The following is a 25,566-nucleotide window of genomic DNA, read 5'->3' on the forward strand; positions in this document are numbered from 1 at the left end:
TTCTGGAGGAAGTGAAGGCTGGTACAATTTACAACATTTAAAAGGCATCTGGATGTGTACATGAATCAGAAGGGTTGAGAGGGATATAGGCCAAATGCTGGCAAATGGGATTAACTTTATTTAGGATATCTGGTCAGCATGGACGAGTTGGATTGAACGGTCTGTTTCCATTCTGTACAATTCTATGACTCTTCCTAGCACAAGTACAGACATTTATATAAATAATCTGATCCAAATACTCTTGTCATGTTCTGGCTTTAATTTATTAAAATGCTTTAATTATTCTAACAGTAGAGAGGGAATATGTGATTTAAAATCAATAAGCCAGCAGTGATCATTTAAATCTAATTAAAACTACTACAAAGCAAAATTTATACACGAAATACAGTCTTATCCATAATTACCAGTCAGAAATTTTTTAACATTTTTAGCCAATAGAGAAACACCAACATTTTAAAAATAGACATTATTTTATTAAGGTTTCAATGCATTTTCATCTATTTACAAAAACAAAATCTTCTCACTCAAACCATAATCCCAGTGCATACCTTCCCCTTTCCTATCTATCTCTATCTCAAATGTAAACTATTTCCATTCCTCCTCTATCTGGTTAATTTCTTCATGTAACTTCACTCCACACTCATCCATTTGAGCTTAATAACCTATCTAGGCCATGTGACATTTCTGTCTTTGTTCAGGTTTTACTCTAGTTGGGAGATTATACACAGATCCCACAAGTTTCGTATGCCGTAGAATCAGAGATTTAATGCAATTCATGTACTCCCAACACAGCCAGCAAACTGCTGGTCATGCAACAGACACAGCAGATTGAGGGTAAAGGAGGTTTTATTGGGCTCAGTCAAACTGAATTTGCAAGCAGATTAGTTCAGGAATGAAAAAAAACTTTTGTATGCTGTTTTAAAGCAGAACTTGATAGCTATAGCAATGCATTGCATCTAACTTAAAAATTATAATGTTCTCAACTCAGCCATACAAGTAATTCCACTGTTAGGTTAACTATTATCCAACCAAAAGCTCTTGTAGAAACTTGGCAAGGTTTTACTCCTTAGGTAGTCCGTGCAGAGGCAGTTGTAGTAATTGCTGAGTTTGACTGTGTTTTCCACTCCTTTTCAGCAACGTTATTTTTCAATGAGTATTCTGAGGTTACATTCATACTCCACATCCATTACATCTCAATCACTCTCATTAGTGAGTTACTCTTGGTGATCAATAGTAAATGAATAAACTTAGTGAGCACTCCTATCCCATTCAGTACAGAAATTAAGAACAGCATCAGGATTTCCAAAGTTCCTCCTTACACCCTCAGTGGTACATTTTTCAGCTAAGACTGAAAAAGAACCAGCTGTACCACACTTCATGCCTCTGCTGCTAAGATGGGGAGGGAAATCATTCACAGCTCTGCTTAGGACCTATGTCTGGTAATCCCTGCTCTAAAGTGTGCATGTGGATGTGAGGCAGGAACAGAATTGGCAGTGGAGTGGCCAGAAGGTTCTCTGCATTCCAAAGGGCCACAACCCTCCCCAAGTCTCAAGAAACGAGATACCAGTTTGAGCTATTGAAGGGTAACTGGCAAGTTTGGAACTGTACCCCAAGGAATATTTGTGCCACAGGAATGTGTACCCCAGCATTGGGGAACTGTAACTCAGTGTCAGGTAGCACTTTCATGAGTGGACAGGGAGTGAAAAAGAGGGTTATTTAAAAAGAAAATATGATTGAAATGTTAATTTCCTCTCATTAAGTCACCTGAATTTCCACATCTCAGAAAAGTTGCAAATCCACACTGAAATCCAGAATCTGATAGCTTCAAAAGAAAGTCTATCCATATAATGAGAACCACTGTACGTAACAATTAAGCATTACTCCAAAAACAGACATGTGTACTCTGATGAAAACCTGTTTTTCTCCTTTGTGTGTGTGAACATTCAATTCCAGGATTTATTAGAAGTCAAAAGATAAACCAAGCATTGCCAAAAACATCTTCAATTTTATTGATTCAGGCAATCTTACAAAAAAAAAACATACAGTTCAGTTCAAGAAATACAAGGAGCAGTTTCTCTGTACATCTAAGCTGGTAAGAGGAGCAACAGGTTTCTCTGGAAGGAATGTGGTCACCTTTAACACGATGCAAAGTCCTTTAATACTCAAAGCAAAAACTTCATCTTGGCTTAGTTGACAGGGAGAGGCAATGATTCAGATGAATACTTTAAGGAAGACAGAGGAATCTGAAAGAGAAAAGAAACAATTCATAATTTATTTTAAGATGAAGGTCAAACATAGCAGTTTAGATGCCAGTCAGATACAGCTTGATCAGATTCTAACTGTGTAAGATACATCTGGATTAGATAAAGAAATTATAGAAATCTTTAAAACTACATCAGAAAAAAAAAATTTTTGATTAGACTGACTAATGCCCACAAAACACGAAGAAAGACATGAAAGGTATTTGATGACTCTGTCCTTGTCTGATGTAATTAGACAAACATCTTCCTGCAGGAAGTTATTACAACAATAATTCACATTTACATTATCTTTAACAAAGTAAAACTTCCCAAAAACTAACACAAAGCCTAAGAAGGACAGATGACCTAAAGTCTGGTTCGTAATAAAAATTTCAATGAACATAGAACATTGCAGCACAGGATCAGGCCCTTTGGCCCACCATGTCTGTGTTGACCACCATGCCATTCGAAATTAATCCCATCAGCATGTATATGGTCCAGATCCCTCTACTCTCTGCCTGGTCATGTCTAAATGCTTCTTAAACTTTGCTCATGTATCTGCTTCTACATCCTCCCATGGCAACGTGTACCAGGCACCTTCCTTCCTGTGTAAAAAAAAAATTCCTCAGACATCTCCTTTAACAGAAGAGAAAGACAGATGGTGAGAAAGAAATGGATAGGCATTCAAGTCCAGAGATTGGATAGTTGAAGGCACAACCTCCTATGGTGAGGCACATGAAGTTGAAGATCATGCTAAAGGTCAGAATTGGAGGAAAACAAATTGCCAGAGGTTTGTAGGTCTGGAAGAAGTTAGGAGATTTGAACACAAGGATGAGAATTTTCAAATCATGGACTTGCCATTACCATTTAGTGAACACACAGCAAGACGTAAATGGGACTTGGTGTAAGTTAGGTTATGAGCATCAAGGTTTAGGAATAAGCTAACATTTATGTAGGGTAGAACATGAGAGACTGAAGAATGGAATAGTTGATTTTGAAGCTAACCATGCTGACCAAAATGTCCACCTACACTAACACCATTTCTCTGCACTTGGCCCATATCCTTCTAAACCTTTCCTATCCACTTATTGAGGGCTTTAACAGCAGACAGGCAAAGGTGAGGATAGAGTGGGGTCATTTTACAAAGTGGAAGGAGGTGATGTTAGTAATGTAGAGGATATGGGGTTGGAAGCATAACTCACTCAGGATATCAAAGTAGCAAGTATCTTCATACATTGCCAGGGAAGGAAATGGGAGGAAATTTTCTGAAAAGGTAATTAGATTAGATTCCGTACAGGCCCTTCAGCCCAACCAGTCCACACCGACCCTCCAAAGAGTAACCCACCCAGACCCATTTCCCTCTGACTAATGCACCTAACACTATGGACAATTTAACACGGACAATTCACCTGACCTGCACATCTTTGGACTGTGGAAGGAAACCCACGCAGGCATGGGGAGAATGTGAAAACTCCAGACAGATGGTTGCCCGAGGTGGAATCGAACCTGGGACCCTGGTGCTGTGAGACAGCAGTGCTAACCACTGTGTCACCGTGCCGTGATTTGTGACATAAGTCAAAGACCAATTGCTCTAATATTGCTAATAGTTATCTACAGGAAATGTTGGCTCACCAGGATAACTGTCAAGTAACCTGAGCCATAGAGTTCTACGGCATGGAAACAGGCCTTATGGCTAAAACCATGCTGACCAAAATGTCCACCTACACTAACACCATTTCTCTGCACTTGGCCCATATCCTTCTAAACCTTTCCTATCCACGCATTTGTCCAAACGTCATTTAGATGCTGTTAATGTGCCCACCTCAAAAACTTCTGCCAGCAGCTCGCTCCATATGCGTAACAGCCCTCTGTGTAAAAAAAAAGTTGCCCCTCAGGTTCCTTTTTATCCTTTCCCCTCTAACCTTAAACTGATACCCTCTAGTCCTCAATATCCCAACCCTGGAAAAAAGACTGAGTGCATTCAGCCTATCCATGCCCGTCATGATCTTACACACTTTTCTAAGACCCTCCCTCAGTCCCTATGCTGTAAAGAAAGATGTCCTAGCTTGTCCAATCTCTCCCTATAACTCAAACTGTTGAGTCCTGGCAACTTCCTTGTAAATTTCTTCTGCACTCTTTACAATTTAATAACATCCTTACTATAGGAAGGTGACCAAAACTGAACACAATACTCCAACTGTGGCCTCACCAACATCCCGTACAACTGCAACATAACTTCCCAATTTCTCTTCTCAATGCCCTGACTAATGAAGGCCAGGCTGCCAAAAGCCTTCTTTACCGCCCTGTCTGACTTCAGAAAACCATGCACCTGAACTCAAAGGTCCCTCTGTTCCACAACATTCTTTAAGGCCCTATCACTCACCATGAAACTCCTAATTTGATTTGACTTTCCAAAATGCGAGACCTCACATGCATCTATATTAAACTCCAATGGCTATTTCTCAGCCCATTTCCCCAGCTGATCAAGGTCCTCCTGCAATTTCTGATAACCTTCCTTACTGTCCACGATGCTGCCTATTTTAGTGTCATCAGCAAACTTACTAATCATGTCTTATACCTTTTCATCCAAATCAGTAATACAGATGACAAACAGCAATGTATCTACGACCGACCCTTGCAGCACTTCAATAACCATGGCTTCCAGTCCGACATGCATCCTTTCACTATTACCCTCTGCTTCCCACCATCAAGCCAATTGTGTATCTAATTTACCAGCTGCCCCTGGATTCTATGCGATCTAACCTTCCAGAGCAGCCCACCATGTGGAACCTTGTCAAAGGCCTTCCTGAAGTGCACACAGATAGTGGAGAGGTAGAGAAAGATAGTGGTGAGTTGGCCTATGGCCAGTGTTGATGTGGGAGCTGATATCATGTTTTGAATGCTGTCACTTAGTGGCAATCTATAGAGGAGAAATAGGAGCCAAGATATATCCATTGAAGTCTTCAGAAAAAATAGTGAAGAGACACAGAGATATATTGATGGAAATTGTCTAGTCAAGATCAGATAAAGATTGTCTAGGCATTGTCCCTCAGCTGGACAATGGAGGAGAAGCGTTAGAGAAAGATGGTCACATTCAACTGTATTAGAGAGTCTTGGTAGCAATCAAGAGGAGAATCTCTGACTGATTTCTTTTCTTTCCCTATTGTGATTATGCTGGCTGAATTCTAATGGCCAGCTATGAAAAGTTAGTTGCACGATTAGGAGTGGAACCTGATACCAGATATTTCTTGTTTGTAGCCATCAATGAACAAACACACTGAGCTATCGGGAAATACAGCAGTCACGTCTTCATTGTTGAGTTTGTGACAAGAAAAATAAATTCCTTTCTTATATGTGGTCAGCCATGGTGCTGCAAAGTAACTAGCGCAACGATTACAACAAAGAGGGAGCAGAAAATGGATTTGGAGATTTGCGAGATAATTACAAGATCACTGTTGTACTGATCCTAACAGAATAATCTTAAAATTATGCTTTAACTTTTGGATATAAACCAAATCATATAAATAAGTTCGACCTTCTGAAACTGCTCAATACATGTAATGTATGTAAATCAAAATTAGGCAAATTATAAAACTAAATTTTCTTTTAACCGGTGGTCAAATCTTTATTTAAGTACAAAACTCACTACTGACTCAGTAATAAACACCACTACAATGTACTATTGTACACAGACACGTTAACTTATTGGATACTGTACATATCTGAAATAGTACAAAACCATCAAAATATTATTATGCTAGTAAACTATTTGTGCTATTAGCTGTAATCAGTTAATGAAACTTCCTTTTCATAAAAGTAAGTTACCAATAGTTTTGAGACTCCAGCAATTCTTAATACACAGACACTTAGTGGTCATAACTTTCAACATCATTGTGACAGTTGATATAGTAAAATTGAATAGGTGAGGTTATTACAGAATTCGGATTGATAAGTGTTCATACCAAAGCATGCTCATAAATTATGACAAAACAAAATGCATAAGGTGGCATTTAGTACGTTCCTTTATTGGTCAGAGAATTGAGTATAGGAGTTGAGAGTTCATGTTGCGGATGTACAGGACTTTGGTTAGGCCACTTCCAGAGATGTTTGGACTGTTTTGAGAGAAGAATTAATGAAGACATTCAAAATCACGAAGGGTTTGAACAGAATAGTTGGGAAAATGGATTCCTACCAGTGGCAGGATCGAGCTCAAGAGAGTACAGGTATAAGGAAATTGGCAAAACAAGCTAAGAAAATTGAGGAAAAACTTTTTCACCCAGCAAGTAGTTAGTGTCTGGAATGCATTGCCCGAGAAAGTGGTGCAGGCAGGTTCAATTAAGGAAATTAAGTGGAATTGGATTATTATTGAAAAGGAAGATGATACAGGGCTATGGGGAGAAGGATCAAGATTGGCATTAGATGCACTGTTCATTCAGAAAGCAGGCGCAGACATGATAGGCCAAATGGCCTCTTTCTGTACTGTAACAAAGCTGGGATTCATGGACAAAGCAAGACTCAATAGCCATCCCCTCCCCATGTTGCAATACTTTACTAGGACTCAAAGTGAACTGATGAAGATTGATCATTCAGGTGAGTAGTTGGTGCCTGATGAATTGTATCTTAGCAAGAATCTGCACTTTCAGCAGTGAAGCACGGAAAAGAAACAATTGTTATTTAAGCAGATAGTGATATTTTTCAATGGGTTGACCCAAGTTCTGTAATTCAGCACAAAATAATAGTGATATTTGTTCATAATTTTATTTGAGAAAATAACCAAGACCACAGTAACAATGATACTTACTAATGGATTTACCTGAGTTATGCAACTAGTTAGTCAAGTAACACTATGCCGCTGCAGTATCGATAAGTTGCATTGTTTGAATACTAATTGGCACTGCGTCACTGTAGCCACCCTTAGATTGCATTTGGCCATGTACATCAATCATCTGTGTCAGAAAAAAAAACGGTAAGTAAAGGAAACTTGGTTAATGTAACATTGCACTATCAAAATTATTCACAGTTTTTACTCTCATTTGTTTTGTGAATACTGCACTTCTTCACTGTAGCTTGCTCAAAATTCAAATACTTTTTAGAAAAATATATAGGTACAGGTCTAACTTTTCACTTCCTCAGTAAGTCAGTCAATCTGTTGACAACTCATTTACTACTTTCTGCAGTGAAGGTTGTGGAGAGATTGAGATACCAGGCTCAATCCACAACCTATACCACATTATTTGAGGTACTATAATTGACCTCAGTAACCTCTGACTGAGCATAACAAAATTAATCATCCACGGTCATCCTCCAGTGACCCTTGCTGAACTATAGAGACATCAGTTTTAAGTGTAGGAGCTGAATAGATGTACTAATTTTTTGAACTCACATGAAGCCACTTATAGTACTAGAAGTGGACTCCAATAATTAAGTCACCATCTTCAGAAAAGGGGAGGAGAGACAAGCACAATAGAATAGAAAGCCTGTTTTATTTATAAATCTGGTGGTTTGCACCATTACAACTAGGTGGAGCCATTACAACATTTCAGGATCAGAAAGAAGGCTACTCAAGAGTTCTCCCTGCACCTGTGCAGTGGCTGCACATTTCATGCCTGAAAATCTACAGGCATGGTGTAAAGAACAGAATTTTTTACTTGCATTGGCAACTTTGATACATGAACTGTAGATGGGAACAAAACTTCAAGGTAGTGGGAGTTCTGAGGTTGTTGCCTTTCCTTCATAAACTCTCGGCTGGTCTAACTATTGCATGTCATGCCCTCCCTCTGCCCCAACCCTAAAAGCCATGCAGTCAGCTGCTTTGGACCTCACGTTCTTGAATTAATAAGCCTCTGACACTCTCATCCTCTCTTTTGTACTGTCCTTAAAGCAACCTTTAGGTCACTTTTTGTAATATCTCTGTCTTTTAGCTTGGCATTTAATTTTTCTTCACTTCTCTGGAAGCCACTTAGGATGGTCTGTTACATTCAAATGGTGGTGCTTGCTCTGGGCTATTTGTGTTGTAATATGTGCTCAGTAAAGAGAGCATAAATTGACAGATTCGCTGACAGGGCTGTAAACTAATAAAGGAGGGAGGGAAGGATTCAACCAAATGTAATGTTAACCCAAAGATAAGAAAAAATTGAGATGAGAGCAAAGGGCAGGATATAAAAAGAGATAAAAATAACAAATACTCAGAATAGAAAAGATTATGTGAAATAATACCAATGTACATGGCACATATAAAACTGGTCATGACATCATATTACATTTACTACATAGCAACATATCAGTGACTAGGGCAACAAGTCAATAATTAAAAGTGAAGAAGTACTGTAAATATAAAGATAATGGAAACAAGGCTATAGACAGGACAGGATTAGAAGTTAAAAATTTCAGACTTTAATGCATTTAGAAATGATAAATAACAGAATAAAGCAGTGAGTTGCTAAATTGATCAAATACAATGGCAGAAGGAAAACACAGCATAACTAAGAAAGAGTCTGAAACAGAATCTATATAAGAGAAATGAAGGAATCAGCCACACTATTCAGGATAGAATACAGAGCGCAGAATGGCAGGAATTAACTGGAAAGTAAAATATATAGGTACATATGAAATGAATAGAACAAACTGAATCATAGGGGATCTCAACTATTCATAAGTAAAGCAGCAAGAAAAGGAAGATCTGAAGGAAATCAGATTTTTACATTTTGTATAAGCCGCTGATGCACTTATAAAAAGAGGACAAGTGAAGAAGCAAGTGTGAAAGAACATGTCGGGAGTAAAAATTAAAACTGAACTCTTTGGATAATGATCGAGAACAAAACAAAGTGCTAAGATTGAAGAAATAGGACAAGATTATCTTATATTTATGTAGCTTTAACATAATAATACAACCTAAAGGTGGTTCTCAGAAGCATTATAAAGCAAAGTTGAACACCAAGTCACATAAGGAGATATTAGAGGCAGAGATATAAATACAGGTGGAAAGATATAGAGAGGAACTTCCAGAGTTCAGAGTCCAGGCGAGTGAATGTGTAACTACAAATGGTGAAGCGATTAAAGTCGGAATTTCTCAGTAGACCAGAAGCAGATGACTGCAGGTACCTTCGATGGTTTGGAACTGTAGGTGTTACAGAGATATGGTGATTGAGATGGTGCAAATGATTTGAAATCAGGGATGAGAATTTTAAAATTAAAAAAATGACAGGGAACCAATGTAGGTCAGAAAGCACAGGGGTGACAGTTGAATGGAACTTGAAACAAGTTAAGACAGGCAGAGTTTTGGATGTGTTCACGTTTACGTACGATAGAATGTGGGTGATCAGCCAAATGCTAAGAGACTGATTTGATCTCAAGGAGAGTAATAAAGCCACAATTTTAGCCAGAAATGAACTTCCAACTACATATTCATGCCAGCAGTAACCATATATTTCCATCTCCAAAAATATTGATTGATTTCACCGCTTTCTCTGCTCATCTGCTATTGAAATCTACATTCATGTCTTTACTTTTAGACTTGGCTATTCCACTGCAGTTCTGTCTCTCTCTCTATCTGCCTGCACAATCTCCGCCAGCTCAAAGTCCTCTAGAACATTTACAGTTGGGCCTGGGACAGGAACCAGAATCAACGCATTTATTCTCCTTCAATATTTAATAAGAGGAAATTTCTGCTTATAATTTTTAAGTGATAGGCAAGAGGACTAAAGGGGATTTCAGGAAAAACTTTTTCACCCAGCTGGTGATAAGGGTCTGGAATACATTTGGGAGGATAGTTGAGCCTTGAAACCTCAATCTTTAAAAAAGGACTTGGGTGAGCACTTGAAGTGTCATGTCATTCAAGTGTGGAAAAGTGGGCCTAGCATAGTTACTAGTATGTTTTTTGGTGGTATAGACTTGATGGGCTGAAGGCCCTTTTCTGTGCTGTACGATTCTATGTTTCTACCATACCCAATCTGGTAGGTGGGATAAGCAATCAGATAATTTTTCAACAGTGGAGTCATCAAGCGATGTAATGGTGAGGTAGAGCTTACATGTGGAAACTAACACTATGGTTTTAAATGATGCTGCCAAGGAGCAGCAAGTATATGAGACATTACAGTGGGCCAAAGATAGATTCTTGGGGGACGCCACAGATAGCACTGCGGGAGCAAGGAAACAAGCTGGGTACAATTCCAGTTACAACTAGAATCTGGCAAAAGCTGTTGCACTTACTTGAATGACAATAGAGGCACTTTGGGGTGAATAGTGAAATCAATGATGACAAAGGTTGCAGACAAGTCAAGATAAGGTTAGGAATGTAAATAGGACAATTAAGATAAGGTTATACGACTAAGGGCTGTGTAAGAATACTATGTTAGAGACACTTACGGAGCTCATTCGATCCCCAAACATATCTCCGGCCCCCATGTGTGATGTGTGAACAAAATTTGTTGGCTCTCCGATCATACTCCTGTCTATCCGCCTTCGCCTTTTCTGTCAAAAGAGATGTCAAGATCAGGAATGATGTCCTGCACTACTTTAATAAACAGATATGTCACTGGTAAAATGGTGATATTGCATAGATTATCACGAATATTCAGCAGGTTAGTTAAAGCAATCAAGTACTAAGAATGTTCTCATGGCGAAAGATCTACCCTATCTAAATATGATTACTATATGAACAGTCTAGTCTGCGTAGAAAATACTTTATATAGAATGAGCTACTGGCTTTGGAAATAATGGAAGTGTCAATAATCATTTTCCAAACTTCTGTACATTCTGGAATGGTTCCTGCAGTATAGAAGATAACAATGCAATCCCACTATTTAAGACTGAAGGAAGAGAGAGGGAGAGAGAGAATGGATAACTGCACACCTGTTTGCCTTACATTAGTAGTAGCGAAAATGTAGAATCTATTATAAAGAATGTGACAACTGGACACTTGAAACCTAATGGTCTAACTAAGCAGTATCAACATGAATATAAGAAAGGAAAATCAGGCGAAAAAAAACTTTGTTTTTTTGAAGACATATCTGACAGAATAGAGAAGGGCGAACCAGTGGATGAAATGTATTTGGATTTTCATAAAATTTTCAATAGGGTTCACAAAAGTTAGTAAGCAAAATCATACCACATGGAATTAGTAGTAATATTTTGGCATAGACTGAGAACAGACATTAGAAATAAACAGCTCCTAATTACAAATCAGCAGGATATGAATGGTATGGTACAACAGTGGTCAGTGCTCGAGTACAGCTATTCACAATCTATATCAATGATTTAGATATGGGGACAAAGTTTGCTGATCACACAAAACTAGGAGGGAATAAGAGTTATAAGGAGGATCCAAACAGGCTTCTAGAGAATTTTGACGGGCTAGGTGAATGGGCACAAACATTGTAAACAAAATATAATGTCAAAAATGTGAAGTTATCCACTTTGGCAAGACAAACAGAATACAGAGTATTTCTCATATATGAGAGATTAGGAAGTGAAAGGACCTAGGTGTTCTTGTTCATAAATACATGAAAGCTAACATACAAATCTAAGTAGTACACTAGTCTTTATTGCAAGATTATTTGAGTACAGGAGTAAAGAAGTCATGCTCCAATTATATAGAGCCTTGGTGAGGCTTAACCTGAAATACTATATACAACATTGGTCATCTCACCCAAGAATACACCATACAGAAATGCAACAAACGCTCAATAGGATTATCTTTGAGAATGACAATATTGGCTTTTAACAACTGAGGAGATTGAACTCATATTCTCCAGAGTTAAAAGTATGGAATGTGATCTCGTTGAAGCATACAAGATTCTTAAAGGACACAACTGGGAATTTTCAAGACAAGTGCTTCCCCTGGTTGGAGGGGTCTAAAGGAGAAAGTGAGGACTGCAGATGCTGGCGATCAGAGTTGAAAAGTGTGGCGCTGGAAAAGCACAGCACACAACATTCTGAACGAAGGGTTATGCCCGAAACGTCGAATCTCCTGTTCCTTGGATGCTGCCTTACCTGCTGTACTTTTTCAGCGCCACGCTTTTCAACTGGAGGGGTCTAAAACCAGGAGATACAGTCTCAAAATAAGAAATAGGTCATTCATGATTGAAACGAGAGGAATTTCTTCACTTATAGAGTGGCAAATCTTTGGAATTCTCAATGTTAGATGGCTGTGGAATCTCAGTCATTTGAGTATATTTTTAGACATTAAAGATATTTGTATCATCGATAGTTACAGGTGAGATGCCAGAAGACTAGAGGTTGGCAAACGTGGTGCCACTGTTTAAGAAGGGTGGTAAAGAAAAGCCAGGGAACTATAGACCAGTGAGCCTGATCTCGGTGGTGGGCAAGTTGTTGGAGGGAATCCGGAGGGACAGGATATACATGTATTTGGAAAGGCAAGGACTGATTCGGGATACACAACATGGCTTTGTGCGTGGGAAATCATATCTCACAAACTTGATTGTATTTTTGATGAAGTAACAAAGAGGACTGATGAGGGCAGAGCAGTAGATGTGATCTATTGGACTTCAGTAAGGCGTTCGACAACGTTCTCCATGGGAGACTGATTAGCAAGGTTAGATCTCATGGATCACAGGGAAAACTAGCCATTTGGATACAGAACTGGCTCAAAGGTAGAAGACAGAGGGTGGTGGTGGAGGGTTGTTTTTCAGACGGGAGGCCTGTGACCAGTGGGGTGCCACAAAGATCAGTGCAGGGCCCTCTACTGTTTGTCATTTACATAAATGATTTGGATGCAAGCATAAGAGGTACAGTTAGTAAGTTTGCAGATGACACCAAAATTGGAGGTGTAGTGGACAGCGAAGAGGGTTACCTCAAATTACAACAGGATCTTGACCAGATGGGCCAATGGGCTGAGAAGTGGCAGATGGAGTTTAATTCAGATAAATGCGAGGTGCTGCATTTTGGGAAAGCAAATCTTAGCAGGACTTATACACTTAATGGTAAGGACCTAGGGAGTGTTGCTGAACAAAGAGACCTTGGAGTGCAGGTTCATAGCTCCTTGAAAGTGGGGTTGCAGGTAGATAGGATAGTGAAGAAGGCATTTGGTATGCTTTCCTTTATTGGTCAGAGTATTGGGTACAGGAATTGGGAGGTCATTTTGCGGCTGTACAGGGCATTGGTTAGGCCACTGTTGGAATATTGTGTGCAATTCTGGTCTCCTTCCTATCGGAAAGATGTTGTGAAACTTGAAAGGGTTCAGAAAAGATTTACAAGGATGTTGCCAAAGTTGGAGGATCTGAGCTATAGGGAGAGGCTGAACAGGCTGGGGCTGTTTTCCCTGGAGCGTCGGAGGCTGAGGGGTGACTTTATAGAGGTTTACAAAATTATGAGGGGCATGGATAGGATAAATAGACAAAGTCTTTTCCCTGGGGCTGGGGAGTCCAGAACTAGTGGGCATAGGTTTAGGGTGAGAGGGGAAAAATACAAAAGGGGCAACTTTTTTCACGCAGAGGGTGATATGTGTATGGAATGAGCTGCCAGAGGATGTGGTGGAGGCTGGTACAATTGCAACATTTAAGAGGCATTTGGATGGGTATATGAATAGGAAGGGTTTGGAGGGATATGGGCCGGGTGCTGGCAAGTGGGACTAGATTGGGTTGGGATATCTGGTTGGCATGGACGGGTTGGACTGAAGGGTCTGTTTCCATGCTGTACATCTCTATGACTCTATATCCCAGGATATAGGAATTACAAAATGGCATCAAGATGTAAGATTAACTATAAACTAGTTGGAATGTGAAGCAGACTTATGGGCTAAATGATCGACTTCTATTCATATTTCCTCCATTCCAAAACAAGCTTGTAGACATTATTTGCATTTTAAATACTTAGTGTCTTAATATCCCTAAAAATGACATAACTGCAAATATCAAAGAACATCCCATATTACAAAGTCAAGAGCATATATTTCATTTTAATTTCTGCCTCTTCTCTTTTCTAAATATAGAACATCATACTGAAGTCCTTCAGTATGGCTCTATACTATAATCATTTCAGTAAACAGTTAATAATATAGAATTAATTTATTTAATAATACACTTACTGGCTGTGGTTGTTCTGCAATACAGCAGTTAAAACATAACCAGAATTCACTCATTGTTACAAACTATTTTGGTGAGTTTGATAAATCCAAGATCTCTTTGGTTATGTTAATACGTCCTAAAGAAATCTGGGCAGGTGATGTGAATGTTGCGGAACACTCAGGTACTTGCGCTGTCAATTTCACGTTCAGTAATCTCTTGGTTATCAGTATTCCAACAGCAATAGTTTCTCCTATTGATATTTTTGGTGTGTATTGGCAGTGTTGCTGTAATCAAGCTGCAGAAACAAATTAAATATTTGCATTAGTAATGTATTACCTAGTTTTCGTTTTGCATTTTGCTCTCATATAATCAAGCAACCAACACCACACAATTTCTACATTAACTTTAAAACACAAACAGTAATACAAATCAAGTAATGCAGCAAAGTTCTAACTTCAATCTTAATTATGTTGAGCTAGCTAACGTGAGACACCAAAGCACATGACGAGCTATAACTGGTCTTGCTGTCTGTGAAATTGGAAGGATGAAAATATAGTTTGACTCCTGTTTAGTTAAGAATGATCTTACTACTGGTAGAACCCAGGTGTGTGACATTAGCTCAGTTCTGAAGTTCCCAATCTGTAAGAATCAGTGGTTGGGAAGTTAACTTAAAAAGAGTATGAGCAATGCCCAGGGAATCCAATAATCAGGGCAAGTAATTTTTTAAAAAAACTTGTATCCCTTGGAGAACACACAGGGAACCAAACTTCAGTGAACATTGGCGCAGAGGGAATTAGTGAGAGTCTGTAATGTGGAACGTGTATCTTAATCAAAGTAAACATCCACTGGAACCCATACTCCAGTGACAGCCAACACAGAGAACCTGAACCCCACTGAGAATCAGCACAGAGGGACACAGCTCTTGGGAAAGTTGCATCAAGGGTCACAACTTCCACTGAGAATCACTATCCAGGAAATAAAAACTTCCGTTACAGTCAGCACATATGGAAATAAATGAGTGAAAACACAGGGAACAAATCCCCAGTTTTAAAGAAGCAAATCCCTGAGAGAGTTACTCCTTTAGGTGAGAAAAAGTAGCCGTAAAAGAAAATCTAAATATTAAAGTTAACAGTGAATAATTCGTAAATAATGATCTTACTTGTGAATTCCATCAAATTTATCTGAACAGCATCACTGTCAGAAAAATGATGTTAGCTTCCACCCATACATCTCACTTGCAGACACTTTACACAATACCTTAATCTAACTAAGCAACGCAGCTTACGGATCCAAATGAATGTTGTCCCTCTGACTGTCCGACAGGACTCCGGAGAACCCCTAGGCAGTTGGATTTTTATCTGATTGCAGAATCCATGGGAAGCTGTATTTTCCACTGGGAAATATTTTGGTAACATTCCGCATTACTCAGACATTCACAGAATGTGTCAGTGTCTCTACAAAGTACTCTTTATCCAGTTAGTCAGACATTTGTGGTAAATATTGGAATATTGAAAACCATATTTTCTGTAAAAGAACCATATGGTCCACAATATTAAACAATGCTGAACCCAAGAACACATTAATTGCAGGTTATTCAATTCTTTCATAATTTATTTGTAACACTACGAAAAGTTAGGTTTTTTTTGCTGAATCACACCCCTCAAGTCAGCTGCTCCAACAAATTAGAGTAAGGTCTTAATAAAATTTAAGATTACATCATTCTGAAGCTATCAGCAAACATGTCTATTCTATGTGATCATAACCAGATTATTGAGTCATTTCACACTGACAAGACTGTACTCTGGAACACCAGATAAAAATTAAAGTTGGGAGTTTTCAGTTTTTAAAAACTATTGGTTTTGTCATAAACATGAACATTGAAACACAGAAAATAGGAACAGGAGTAAGCCATTCAGCCCATTGAGCCTGCTCCGCCATTCAAAACGATCATGGCTGCTCATCCTACTCAGTTCCCCCAGCTCCCACTTTCACCCGATAGCCTTTGGTCCCCTTAGGCTTAAGAACTATATCTAACTCCTTCTTGAAAACATGCTGCAACAACATATGCAATTTTTAAAAATACTTTTTCACCAATTTTCTCAAACTAAGACAATGAATCCTATTTGTTGACTGTCCTGTATGCTTCTTTACTAGGATAATATTTTCTGGGGACATTTTTTACCAGGATACAGAACCTTTTTATTGTGATACTGTCCCTAAAGAACAGTCAGTGATAGTGATCAGGCAAGGAAACCTTGCTTCTTTTCTCTGTTCATAACTGATGAATTATATGTTCAGGGTAACACCCTTATTGCCATTATGCTAGAGATTGATGAACCCAACAGACTGTGAAAGGAATCTCGCAGTTTTCCACGTCATTAGATAAACTCACTGAGTCATTGGGAACTTTCTGGAAATTTCTAGTGTTGCACATACGTATGTGGGAACATCTGTTCATTTATAAATGGCTGACAGAGTAGAAGGCACAGGGGTTGCAGTATTTGTACTGTAAGCCAAACTGAAACCGATACTCTGTTTATAATGTGACCTCGTCGATGACAGTGTGTGCTTTTTCCAACCTGTATGTTATTCTATTACTGAAATTTTCCTCTAGAAATGTGATCCGAGGAATTGAAATAAAAGTTGACTCAGTCAACACCAGAATTAAAAGTGGGTCATTTTGAATGAAACTCTTATTGCAATTCAATTTTCTACTTATGTAAATTTCTGCTACCATGGAGATGAGTATTGTACACTAAATGAACTGGATTTTTGAGATAAGTTTTTTTTTAAAAACGTACAGGAAATCTAAAACTAAAACTAAAACAGAAAACACTAGAAACAGAAGATAGTTCTATCAGCAACTTGTCTCCTTGCTTTTTACATATGTACAGGCTTGTACTTTCCTTCTGATATTTGTTATGTTCCAAATTCAGGCCATTTTATTTCATTAATTTGAGTAAGGCTTTACTGATTCCAACATAGGTAAAATATCCTCAAAACCTTCTAATCGAGACACAGGTAGGATATCCACAGTGATGCAAAGTCACTCAGCACATAACCTGATTCAATTTTAACCACAGATTTGGTGCCACACAGAAGCAATCTCAAACTCAGTATAATTAGGTTTGGCATGATGGACCATAATACCATTCCAATTTGAGAAATTTGATTATTTCCATTATATGGCACTGCACTGATCAGACACAGCAATAATGGTAATTAATTAATCCAAGTTCTCTGCAAGTTACCAATCTATTTATATAAGTTCCACGTGTTGTTAGGCACTTCAATGGCTCAGTCAATCTGGACAATGAGGAATTAAACCTTAAAGGTCAGAAATGGCATAGGGTACATTACTGGCCTGTGCCAAGTCAGTTTACCTCATGTGAAGAAATTACAGAGTCTTTACAATTTGGGCAGACTTGGAAAGAAAGGGGACGGATAAGTAACCATGGTTCAAGCACACTCAGAATCATAGGATTATGACAGGCTGAATCACCATCATCTGTACTATCAAGTGATGCGAACATCGTTCTTTTGCATTTAACAGTCTAAGTCCTTTTCAAAGTCTTGACTGAACCTGCCTTTACCACATTCCCAGGCAGTACATTTCAGAAGCAAAAACAGATAGAGAGACTCAGCAGGTCTGACAGCATTTGTGGCGAGAAAACAATGTTAACATTTGGAGTCCAGTGACCCCTCTTCAGAACTGATTGTGGCTAGGAAAAATGTTGGTAATAATGCTGAAGATGAGGTGGGGGAGGGGATGAGTAAATGATAGCCAGAAATGGAGTTCGGAGACAGTTGGGCAGAGAAAGGAATGGGTTATAGTCAACCTAGGAGAATCCATAGCTGCCACTGGGGACCATAAGTAGCTGACAACAGTTGGTTGTGGCAGCAGCGCTTTGATGGTAATGCCAATGATAATGTGTTCAGGGTTGGGGGAACGACATTGAACAAGGTGCTCAGGCACTAAAATTATTGAATTCAATATAGAGTTGTGAAGGCTGCAGGATCCCCAAGCAGCAAATGAGATTCTGTTCTTCCAGCTTACATTGAGCTTTGCTAAGGCCCTGCAGCAAGCCTGAGACAGATGTTGATCAGGGCACACGGTGTATTGAAGAGGCAGGCAACAGGAAGCTCAGGGTCATTTTTGTGGACAGAACACACATGCTCTGCAAAGTGGTCATTCAGACTGTGTTTTGTGTCCCCAATGTACAGACCACACTGAGTGGTGAATACAATAGACTAGATTGAATGATGTGTAGGTGAATTACTGCTTCATCTGGAAGATGTGGATACTAAGTAGGGAGGAAGTAAACAGGCAGGTGTTACACCTTCTGCAATTTCATCAGAAGGTGTCGTGCGGGTGTGAGGAGTCACTGGGAGAGGAGTACAGGAGTTGGGAGGTCATTTTGCGGCTGTACAGGACATTGGTTAGGCCACTGTTGGAATATTGCATGCAATTCTGGTCTCCTTCCTATCGGAAAGATGTTGTGAAACTTGAAAGGGTCCAGAAAGGATTTACAATGATGTGGCCAGGGTTGGAGGATTTGAGCTATAGGGAGAGGTTCAACAGGCTGAGGCTGTTTTCCCTGGAGCGTCAGAGGCTGAGGGGTGACCTTATAGACGTTTATAAAATTATGAGGGACATGGATAGGGTAAATAGGCAAAGTCTTTTCCCTGGGGTCGGGGAGTCTAGAACTAGAGGGCATAGGTTTAGGGCAAAAGGGGAAAGACATAAAAGAGACCTACACAGAGGGTGGTACGTGTATGGAATGAGCTGCCAGAGGATGCGGTGGAGGCTAGTACAATTGCAACATTTAAGAGGCAGCTGGATGGGCATATGAATAGGATGGGTTTGGAGGGATATGGGCCGGGTGCTGGCAGGTGGGAACTAGATTGGGTTGGGATACCTGGTCGGCATGGACGGGTTGAACCGAAGGGTCTGTTTCCATGCTGTACATCTCTCTGACTCTGTGACAAAGGTATCCTGGAGGGAACAATCCCTATGGAAGGCTGCCAAGGGAGGGGAGGGAACATGTGTCTGGTGATGGCATCCTGTTGGAGATGATGAAAATGGGGGCTAATGATCCTTTGTATGTGGATGCTGGTGAGGTGGTAACTGAGGACTAGGGGACCCTATGGTTACAGAGGGAGTCAAGAGAAGGGGTGAGGACAGAAGTGCAACAGGTGAATCAGAAACAGCCGATGGCTCTATCAAACACAGTGGTGAAGAATCCTCTGTTGAGGAAGAAGGTGGACATTTCAGAAGCTCCCTTGCAGAAGCTGGCATTGTCAGAACAGATGCGATAGGGACAAAGGAACCAAGAAAATGGAATGGAGTCTTTAGAGGAAGTAGGGTGTGAGAATTTATAGTCCAGGTAACTGTGGGAGTCAGTGGGTTATACTGGATATTGGCGGTCAGCTTTTCCCCAGGAATGGAAACAGTGATGTTGAGGAAGGGAGGAAGGAGTTAGAAATGGACCAGGTTGGAAATTTGAAGAGAAATTGAGAGATTTTTCCAATTCTGGACAACAGCACCGATGATGTCATTGAGAGAAAGCGTTGCAGAGAGTTAAAGGAGAAATTGTTCAAAGTTTGTGTGAGCTTGGTCAGGCGGTGGAGGATCGGGAAGTTCAGGTCTTTTTTCCCCACAAAGAAGCAGTGAGCCCAGAGACCATCCCGATAGGGGATGGATATATAAAGGGATTGCATGTTCATGCTGAAAAGGAGGTGCTCAGAGCACACAAACTGGAAATTCTGAAACTGGTGTTAACCATTAAAAGAATCCCAGATATAAGAGGGAAGGGGAGAAAAAAACTGAGCCAAAGTTGAAGATATGAGTTCTGTGGGGCACAAGCAGGCAGAAACAATGGGTCTGCCCAGGCAATCCTGTTTGTGGTCTTTGGGAAGGATGTAGGGCTATGTGGGTTTAGAGGAACTATGAGCTTGGAGGTAGCGGGAAGGAGACCACCAGATTCAATGAGATTAGTGACCATTGTGGACACAATAGCCAGGTCTTCAATGGTCACATTATGGTCCGGGGAGATAGGAGGAGGTATTCGAGAGCTACTCCTCAGCACCTCATTTTCTGCTTGAGAATCCTGCAACCTTCAGAGTTCAAAATCAAGTTCAATAATTTTAGGGCCTGAGCACCTTCTTTGATATCCTCCCAACCTGCACACACTAGGCCTTGTCATCACATTGGCTATTAAACAAGCATTCCTGAAGAAGGGCTGATGCCCGAAATGCCAATTCTCCTGCTCCTCGGATGCTGCCTGGCCTGCTGTGTTTTTCCAGCACCACATTTTTCAACTCTGATCTCCAGTCCTCACTTTCTCCCTGTTAAACAACCAACCCACTGTCAGCTACTCATGGTCCCTATTAGCAGCTATCTATTCTCCCCAAGCTGACCACGACCCATTCCTTTCTCTGCCCATCTGTTGTTTTCGCTCTCTGAGCCCCATTTCCAACTAATCGATAACTCCTCTCCCCTCCCCCACCTCATCTTCAGCATATATATCAACACCTTCCGTGCTACAATCAGTTCTGAAGAACGGTGAATGGACGTGAAAGGTTAAAATCTGCTTTCTCTCTACAGATGCTGCCTTACCTGCTGAGCTCCTCTAACAATTTCTGCATTTGTTTCAGATTTACAGTATCCACAGTTCTTTGGTTTTCTTCATTTGATTTTGTTTGATTTGATTTATTATCATTGTCACAAGCACCGAGATAGTGAAATGTATTATCTTGCATGCTAACCAGACAAATTATACTTTACATAAATACAACAGGTCAACAGAACAGAATGCAGAATATAGTGTTACAATGACAGAAAGGTGCAGAGAAAGATCAATTCTAATAGGAGGGATCTGTTCCGAAGTCTGATAAAGCGGGGAAGAAGCTGTTCTTAAATCTGTTGTTATATATTTTCAAATGTATCTTCTGCCAGATGGAAGATAGTATAAGAGCTTATAACCAGTCTGGGAGGAGTCTTTGATAATGTTGATTGCTTTCCCGAGGTAGCAGGAAGTGTAAACGGAACTTGTACTTGTTTAGTTTATTTCAGATCCTAACCACTCACTGCATGAAAAAGCTTTTTCTCATATTGTTTTTTGCATTTTTTGTAAATTGCTTTATGTCTGTGCCCTTTCATTCTCTATCCTTTTACAGATGAGAACAGTTTCTTCCTATCTACACCATGATTTTCAACACCTCTTTCAAATTTCCTCTTCACCTTGTCTTCTCTCAGGAAATAAATCCCAATTTCTCCAATTCTTCATAGCAAAAGTTTTCCATCCTTGGAAATTCTTGTAAATCTCATCTACACTCTCTCTAATAGGTTCACCCCCATCCTAAGGTGTGATGCCCAGAAATAATATTTCAATTTAGGTCCAAATAATGTCTTATACAGGTTCAGCATAGCCTCGTTGTACTCTACCACAATTAATAAAGCATCTATATGCTTTATAGATCATTCTCTCCACCTGTAATAACTTATGCACATATACATCCAGAACCCTCTGTTGTTGCACACACTTTCTAGTCATAGTACCCTTCTTTTTACAGTGTTATCATGTCACACTTCTCCACACTGAACCTTATTTGCCACCTAACTGCCTCATCCACCAACTTGATAATGTCCATAAGATCATATGATGTGGGGCAGTGATAAACCATTTGGTCTGTCAACCCAGTGAGATCATGGCTGATCTGACAATCCTCAATTTCACTTTCCTGCCTTTTCCCAATAATCCCAGATCTCCTTACTGATAAATAGTCAATCAGTTCATCGGCCCTTCTTTCAGTTCATCAGATGAGAGTGTCTATTTCAGTCTTGAATATTCTTTAGGACACAGCCTCAACAGCGCTCTACAGTTAAAAATCCCATTGATTCACTTCTCTCTTAAATAGGCAAGTCCTTACTCAGATTTTGAAAAATGCAATTCAGGAGAGCTCATCCAGAATTTGAACCCGGGATCTATTGTGTACTCATTCACAAAGTCAAAGTCATAGACTTTTACAGCATGGAAAGAGGCCCTTTGGCCCATTGTGTCCATGTCTGTCATCAAACTATTCTAACTGCATTTTCCAGCACTAGGTCTACAGCCTTGTACACTATGGCAATTCAAGTTTTCCCTTAAATAGTTCTTAACGTCTTGAGGGTTTGTGCCTCTACCACACTTTCAGCAGCAAGTTCCAGATACCCACAACCTTCATTTTCTTCAAATGGCTTCTAATTCTCCTGCTCCTTACCTTCAAACTGTGCCTACTGGCTATTGACTCTCTAGGGGGAAAGGTTTGTCCCTAATTACACTGTCTGTGCCACTCAGAGCTTTGTACACCTTAATCCTCATTTAGCCTTCTCTGCTCTAAGGAAAGTAACCCCAACCTATGCAGTCTCTCTTCATAGTTGAATCACACCAGTCAAAGCAACATCAGGGCGAATCTCTCCGCATGCTCTCTAATGCAATCACATCCTTCATATAATGAGGCAATCAGAACTGCACCAAGTACCCCAGCTGTGGCCTAACTAACACTACTGCTCTAACATAACCTCTTTACTCTTGTATTTAATGACATAACTGATAAAGCAAATATTCCATATGCCTTCTTAACCACTTTATGTATCTCTCCCGCTGCCCTTAAATATCCAATGGAAATGCACACCAAGGTTCCACTGATCCTTTGTATTTGCTAGGGTTCTAACATTCAATGTGTATTCCCTTGCCTTGTTAAACCTCCCAACATGCATCACTTGATACTTTTCAGGATTAAGTCCCATTTGCCAGTGTTCAGCCCATCTGATTAGATTGTCTTTATCATCCTGTGATCTAAGGCTTTCCACGTCGCTATTTACCACATCACTAATTTTCAAGTCATTAGCTAAATTACTGATAATATTTCCTACATCACTTAATGTACACTTTTAAAAAAAAGCAAAGGACTCAGCACCAAACTGTGTAGTACGCATTGAACACAGTCTTCCAGTCACAAAAACACCCTTAGACTATCACCCTCTGATTTTTGCCACTAAGCCAATTTTGGATCCAATTTGCCACACTGCCTTCCATGGGCTCTTAATTTATTAGCCAGTTTGCTTTGTGCGACCTTGTCAAAAGCCTTACTAAAGTCCATGTAGACTATATCAATTGCACCATCCTCATCGACACAGCTCATCACCTCCTCAAAAATTTAAATCACATGTGTATGGAATGAGCTGCCAGAGGAAGTGGTGGAGGCTGGTACAATTGCAACATTTAAAAGGCATTTGGATGAGTATGTGAATAGGAAGGGTTTGGCGTTTCCATGCTGTACATCTCTATGATATGGTCTTCCTCCACAAGAAACTGCTTATACCTCCTCTGTCTCAATGCTAATTTATTCAAGTATATCACAGGTCTCCACCTTGAATTCTGGACTTACACTGCTCTTTTCTATAATGAATATGAATGCAAAATACTCATTTAAAAGTTCTGCTACAGACCCGAACGGGTCCAACTTTTTCCCTACACTACACAATTCACTACACATCCCTAAGCAATGATTGTCGATATTTTTCATCAACATGTTCAGACAAGGAATGGAACAGATAGATTTTGAATTTGAATGAGAATTTGAACCTGGGCTTTCTGGCCAACATTTTCCCTACATTGCATGGCTGCATAACGATTCCTGAAGAAGGTCTTATGCCCGAAACATCGATTCTCCTGCTCCTCGGATGCTGCCTGGCCTGCTATGTTTGTCCCGCACCACATTTTTCAACCCAAGGAGTCAGTCATAAAGTTGAGAACATTGACACTGATCCCACTACCCATCACATGCTAAGCGAGTACTCTACCATTTGAGCTGTCATTCTGAAGTTCTACATCACCCTCCTCATGCTTTCCAATGCTTCCAAATGCTAAAATCCTGCTCCTGATCCCTATCCAGATTGAATGCATCTCATCTGTGTTGCCCCTTTTTGTAACCACAATCACACAATTCATTAAGATAGCATAAGACTACCAAGTATCTGAAAAACACAGTCGTGAAAGAAAAAAAATCCTAAAGAAGAGGAAGTAAGAACTTATCAAGCAGAGAAGAAAATTCGATTGCGCATTCTATCGTCCATTAGAATCATCTTTATATAAACATATAAAAGACTCAAAAAGCTGTCAAATTACAGGCAAACGTGACTGGATCACAATTTAACCAAGGCCTGATTTCATGCTAGATTCTTCTGTTCTGCAGCCAGAAATAAATCAGGAAACACAGTTGCTCCCCACCTGACCTGAGCAGTAAAATTATCCCCATTTGCCATTTCCCAGACAGAGACATAGTAATTAATTATACACACACCTCAGTGACAATCTTCTGGCAGTGCGACAGGCCCCGGCTCACGGATGGCCAGGCCCCGGCTCCAGGGGGGGGAGGGACAAGATGGGACAGGCCCCGGCTAACGAACTGACAGGAGAGACCTCGGCTGCAGTGGGGGAGGAGCAGAACAGGACCCGCTTCGAGTGGGGGAGGGGTGGGACTGGCCCTGGCTAACGGTCGGACAGAATAGGCCTCGGTACAGTGGGGGAGGGGGTGGGAGTGGATCGGCCTCGGTACAGTGGGGGAGGGGTAGAACCGGCTCTGGCTAACGGTCGTTGCCGCCCAGTTGGCCCCGCCCCTACTGGCGGGATGTGCCTTCCTCTGATTGGTGGGTCCTCCGTCAATCACAGTTTCCCCGCCCCCTTCGGTTGCTGTGGAAACCTCGCTGCGGACTTTCCCCGAGAGTTGGGGGCTGAGCCCTGGGCCTGAGGTGTGGCTGCAGCATCCCAATCACCGAAAGCACCTTCCCCGCAGGCTGGAAGCTGCTGGTACTGACTTCAAAGGGTGAGAGGCTGCTTCTCAGCACCATATTAAAACAGGGCCCTTGTGATGCGGTGGTAATATCCATACATCTGCGCCAGGAGTCCCGGGTTCAAATACCTTCCAGCCTAGAGGTGTGTAAGAACATTTCTGAACGGATTGAGTTAAAAAATCACACAACACCAGGTTATAGTCCAACAGGTTTAATTGGAAGCAGACTGGCTTTCGGAGTGACGCTCCTTCATCAGGTGGTTGTGGAGGGCTCGATCCTAACACACAGAATTTATAGCAAAAATTTACAGTGTGATGTAACTGCAATTATACATTGAAAAATTGATTGTCAGTTAAGCCTTTCATCTGTTAGGATATAGTGATAGTTTCACTTCTTTCATGTGTAAATCACAAAACCCTTCTTTTTAAATCTGCATTCTTGGGTTACCTGCTAACAATGGTGATAG

General features: G+C 40.3%; 1 protein-coding gene across 3 annotated transcripts; it reads right to left on the minus strand.

Moving 5' to 3' along the window:
• Positions 1-1,985: 1,985 nt before the first annotated feature.
• Positions 1,986-24,902, minus strand: LOC132828995 (CDC42 small effector protein 2-like). Of its 3 annotated transcripts, none has more exons than XM_060846252.1 (5): positions 24,611-24,902; positions 14,284-14,558; positions 10,605-10,709; positions 7,042-7,186; positions 1,986-2,243 (listed from the first exon to the last, which is right to left on the minus strand). In XM_060846252.1, exons 2-4 carry the CDS (start codon positions 14,335-14,337, stop codon positions 7,085-7,087), a joined length of 261 nt encoding a protein of 86 aa, XP_060702235.1. In that variant the 5' UTR covers positions 14,338-14,558; positions 24,611-24,902; the 3' UTR covers positions 1,986-2,243; positions 7,042-7,084. The 3 variants fall into 3 exon arrangements, with proteins under 3 accessions (XP_060702235.1, XP_060702234.1, XP_060702236.1); XM_060846251.1 differs by having other exon boundaries at positions 7,054-7,186; positions 24,611-24,901; XM_060846253.1 differs by lacking the exon at positions 24,611-24,902 and adding an exon at positions 15,423-15,514 and having other exon boundaries at positions 7,054-7,186.
• Positions 24,903-25,566: the final 664 nt, after the last annotated feature.

This window comes from Hemiscyllium ocellatum, chromosome 28 (genome assembly GCF_020745735.1).
Source record: "Hemiscyllium ocellatum isolate sHemOce1 chromosome 28, sHemOce1.pat.X.cur, whole genome shotgun sequence".
NCBI lineage: Eukaryota > Metazoa > Chordata > Chondrichthyes > Orectolobiformes > Hemiscylliidae > Hemiscyllium > Hemiscyllium ocellatum.